The sequence below is a fragment of the Delphinus delphis genome, chromosome 20 (genome assembly GCF_949987515.2).
Source record: "Delphinus delphis chromosome 20, mDelDel1.2, whole genome shotgun sequence".
Taxonomy (NCBI): domain Eukaryota; kingdom Metazoa; phylum Chordata; class Mammalia; order Artiodactyla; family Delphinidae; genus Delphinus; species Delphinus delphis.
The window spans coordinates 16,136,516-16,139,040 of record NC_082702.1 but is presented as its reverse complement, the minus strand read 5'-3'; the positions used below and the strand labels follow the sequence as shown (position 1 = coordinate 16,139,040).

Here is a 2,525-nt window from a genome sequence, read left to right as displayed (position 1 = left end):
ATGCACCTGCCCCCGCAGCTCTCCTTCGCCCTCTATATGGCCGCCTTCGCGCTGGGCTTCCCGCTCAACGCCCTGGCCATCGCAGGCGCCGTGTCCCACGCCCGGCTGCGCCTCACCCCCAGCCTGGTCTATGCCCTCCACCTGGGCTGCTCCGACCTCCTGCTGGCGACGTCTCTGCCCCTGAAGGCGGCGGAGGCCCTGGCTGGGGGAGCCTGGCCCCTGCCGGCCTCACTCTGTCCTGCCTTCGCCCTGGTCCACTTCGCTCCGCTCTACGCGGGCGCGGGCTTCCTGGCCGCCCTGAGCGTCGGCCGCTACCTGGGAGCCGCCTTCCCCTTGGGCTACCAAGCCGCCCGGAGGCCGCGCTATTCCTGGGGCGTGTGTGTGGCCATATGGGCCCTTGTCCTCTGTCACCTGGGGCTGGTCTTTGGGTTGGAGGCTCCGGGAGGCTGGCTGGACAATACCACCAGCTCCCTGGGCATCAGCACGCCAGTGAACGGCTCTCCAGTCTGCCTGGAGGCCTGGGACCCGGCCTTGGCGGGCCCCGCACGCTTCAGCCTCTCTCTGCTGCTCTTCTTTCTGCCCCTGGTCATCACGGCCTTCTGCTACGTGGGCTGCCTCCGGGCACTGGCCCGCTCAGGCCTGAGCCACAGACGGAAGCTCAAGGCGGCCTGGGTGGCCGGTGGGGCTCTGCTCACACTGCTGCTCTGCTTGGGACCCTACAATGCCTCCAACGTGGCTGGCTTCCTGCACCCCAGCCTCGGAGGCTGCTGGCGGAAGCTGGGGCTCATTACAGGTGCGTGGAGCGCGGTGCTCAACCCACTGGTGACCGGCTACTTGGGAGGGGTCGCTGGCCGGGGGACAACACGTGGGGCAAAAACAAACGGGGGGCCGTCCCAGAAGTAGTCAGCACTGCATGGGGGAGGGGCAGGGAGCAGGAGAGCCAGACTGCTTCTCCAGGCGCCTGGCGAGGGCTGCTCCAAAGGAACTGCAGGGCGGTTTTGCCTGGGGGGGCATCCCCGGAGCCACTTATGGGAAGAACTGAGCCTGGCGGAAGATGGCATCCCAGGTGGAGAAAGAATGGAGGCCTGGAGCTGGGTCACAGGAGGAAGGTAAGCTGCCTCGGCACACGTCTGCGCGATTTCCCACCTCTGTCCGTTCCTTTTCTGCGTCCTGACTGGCCTGACTGCCAGTGTGCCCTGTGGGGAAGGAGGGAGGGAGGTCTGCTTCTAAGCCAGAGGAACTGCCGCCACTCTGATGGTCTACTTTGGGAGCTGTTACTCCAAAATCATTTCCTAGGAAAGACCATTTTGAATTTCTGAATAAGAGGCCGGAGGCAAGGTAATGACACTGTTATACCATGTGACACCCACAAGGGGGCAGCATTAGAACTGTGAACAGGACGCTGGTAGGAAAAGATGCCGGGGGAAGGGAAAACACCAGCAATACCAGAAATATACGTGACAGTCACCGTGCCAAGTGCGTTACAAGTGTTGTCTCGTTTCATCCTCCCACGTTCCTTTGATTTAGCCATGCGGCTGCTGTACCGATGAGCAGACTGCTCACTGCAAGAGGGTGTCAGGCAGAGGCGCAAACACCGACTAGATTCTACCCTGTGCTTTGCTCACCAAGCCGTGGGCCTGGCCTGGGGCTGCTTCCAGCCAGGGGAAGCAGCAACTTATTCTAATTTGAACAAAGGCACTCCTCAAGCAGTGCACCCTGGTGCTGGGCTGTGCTCACCTGCAGGGTGTACCTTTTCCTAATTTGCACTAAGGTGCTGCATGAGTTAGCTGTGGTCATCTTCATTTTACGGGGGTTTAGAAATTTACCCGACACCCTACAGCAAAGAAGTGGGGGGACATAGGATGTGATCCTTCCAGGAGGATCAGGGGACATTTAGAAAACTTGGGGTATCAGGGTTAATGCCTGTCCTTGTGGTCCCTTTGGCGAAGGTGAATGGTAGCACCCTGAACCCGAGAGAGAGTGGGCAGGGGACAGTGGCCGCGAGAGCCAAAAGTCTGGGCGTCTGCTCTGAGGCGAGGAGTAGGAAACAGACGTTCCTCTCATGACGATAAAGACATGAACACAGAGAAGCAAAAAAGTGGCAGCTACGTGCCTGACAAGCACGAACTGGTTTACACAAGTTATCTCTTTTCGTGCCTAAATGTCTACAAGGGGGGACTCCCCTGGAGGGCCAGCGGTTAAGACCCTGCACTTCCACTATAGGGGGCACTGGTTCGATCCCTGGTCGGGGAACTAAGATCCTGCGTGCCGCGTGGTACAGCCAAAAAGAAAAAACAAAACAAAAAAAACTGTCTACAAGGGCAAGGATTTTTGTTTCATTTGCTGATATATCCCCAGCAACTAGCAGAGAGCCGAGCACACGGTAGGCTTGTGGTTAATATTTGCTGAGTGAGCGAATGCTCATAACAGCCCTCCAAAGAAGTCTTATTGTCCCTGTTTAAAAATATGGAAACGGGCCAGAGAAGTTCAGTCACTTGTCTGAGGCTCTGCCGAAGCCAGAAACA

At 58.6% G+C, this 2,525-nt stretch overlaps 1 protein-coding gene across 1 annotated transcript; it reads left to right on the top strand.

Annotated features, from left to right (window-relative positions):
• Positions 1-903, top strand: FFAR1 (free fatty acid receptor 1). Its single transcript, XM_059999460.1, has one exon. It carries the CDS (start codon positions 1-3, stop codon positions 901-903), a length of 903 nt encoding a protein of 300 aa, XP_059855443.1.
• The last annotated feature ends 1,622 nt before the right edge of the window (positions 904-2,525 follow it).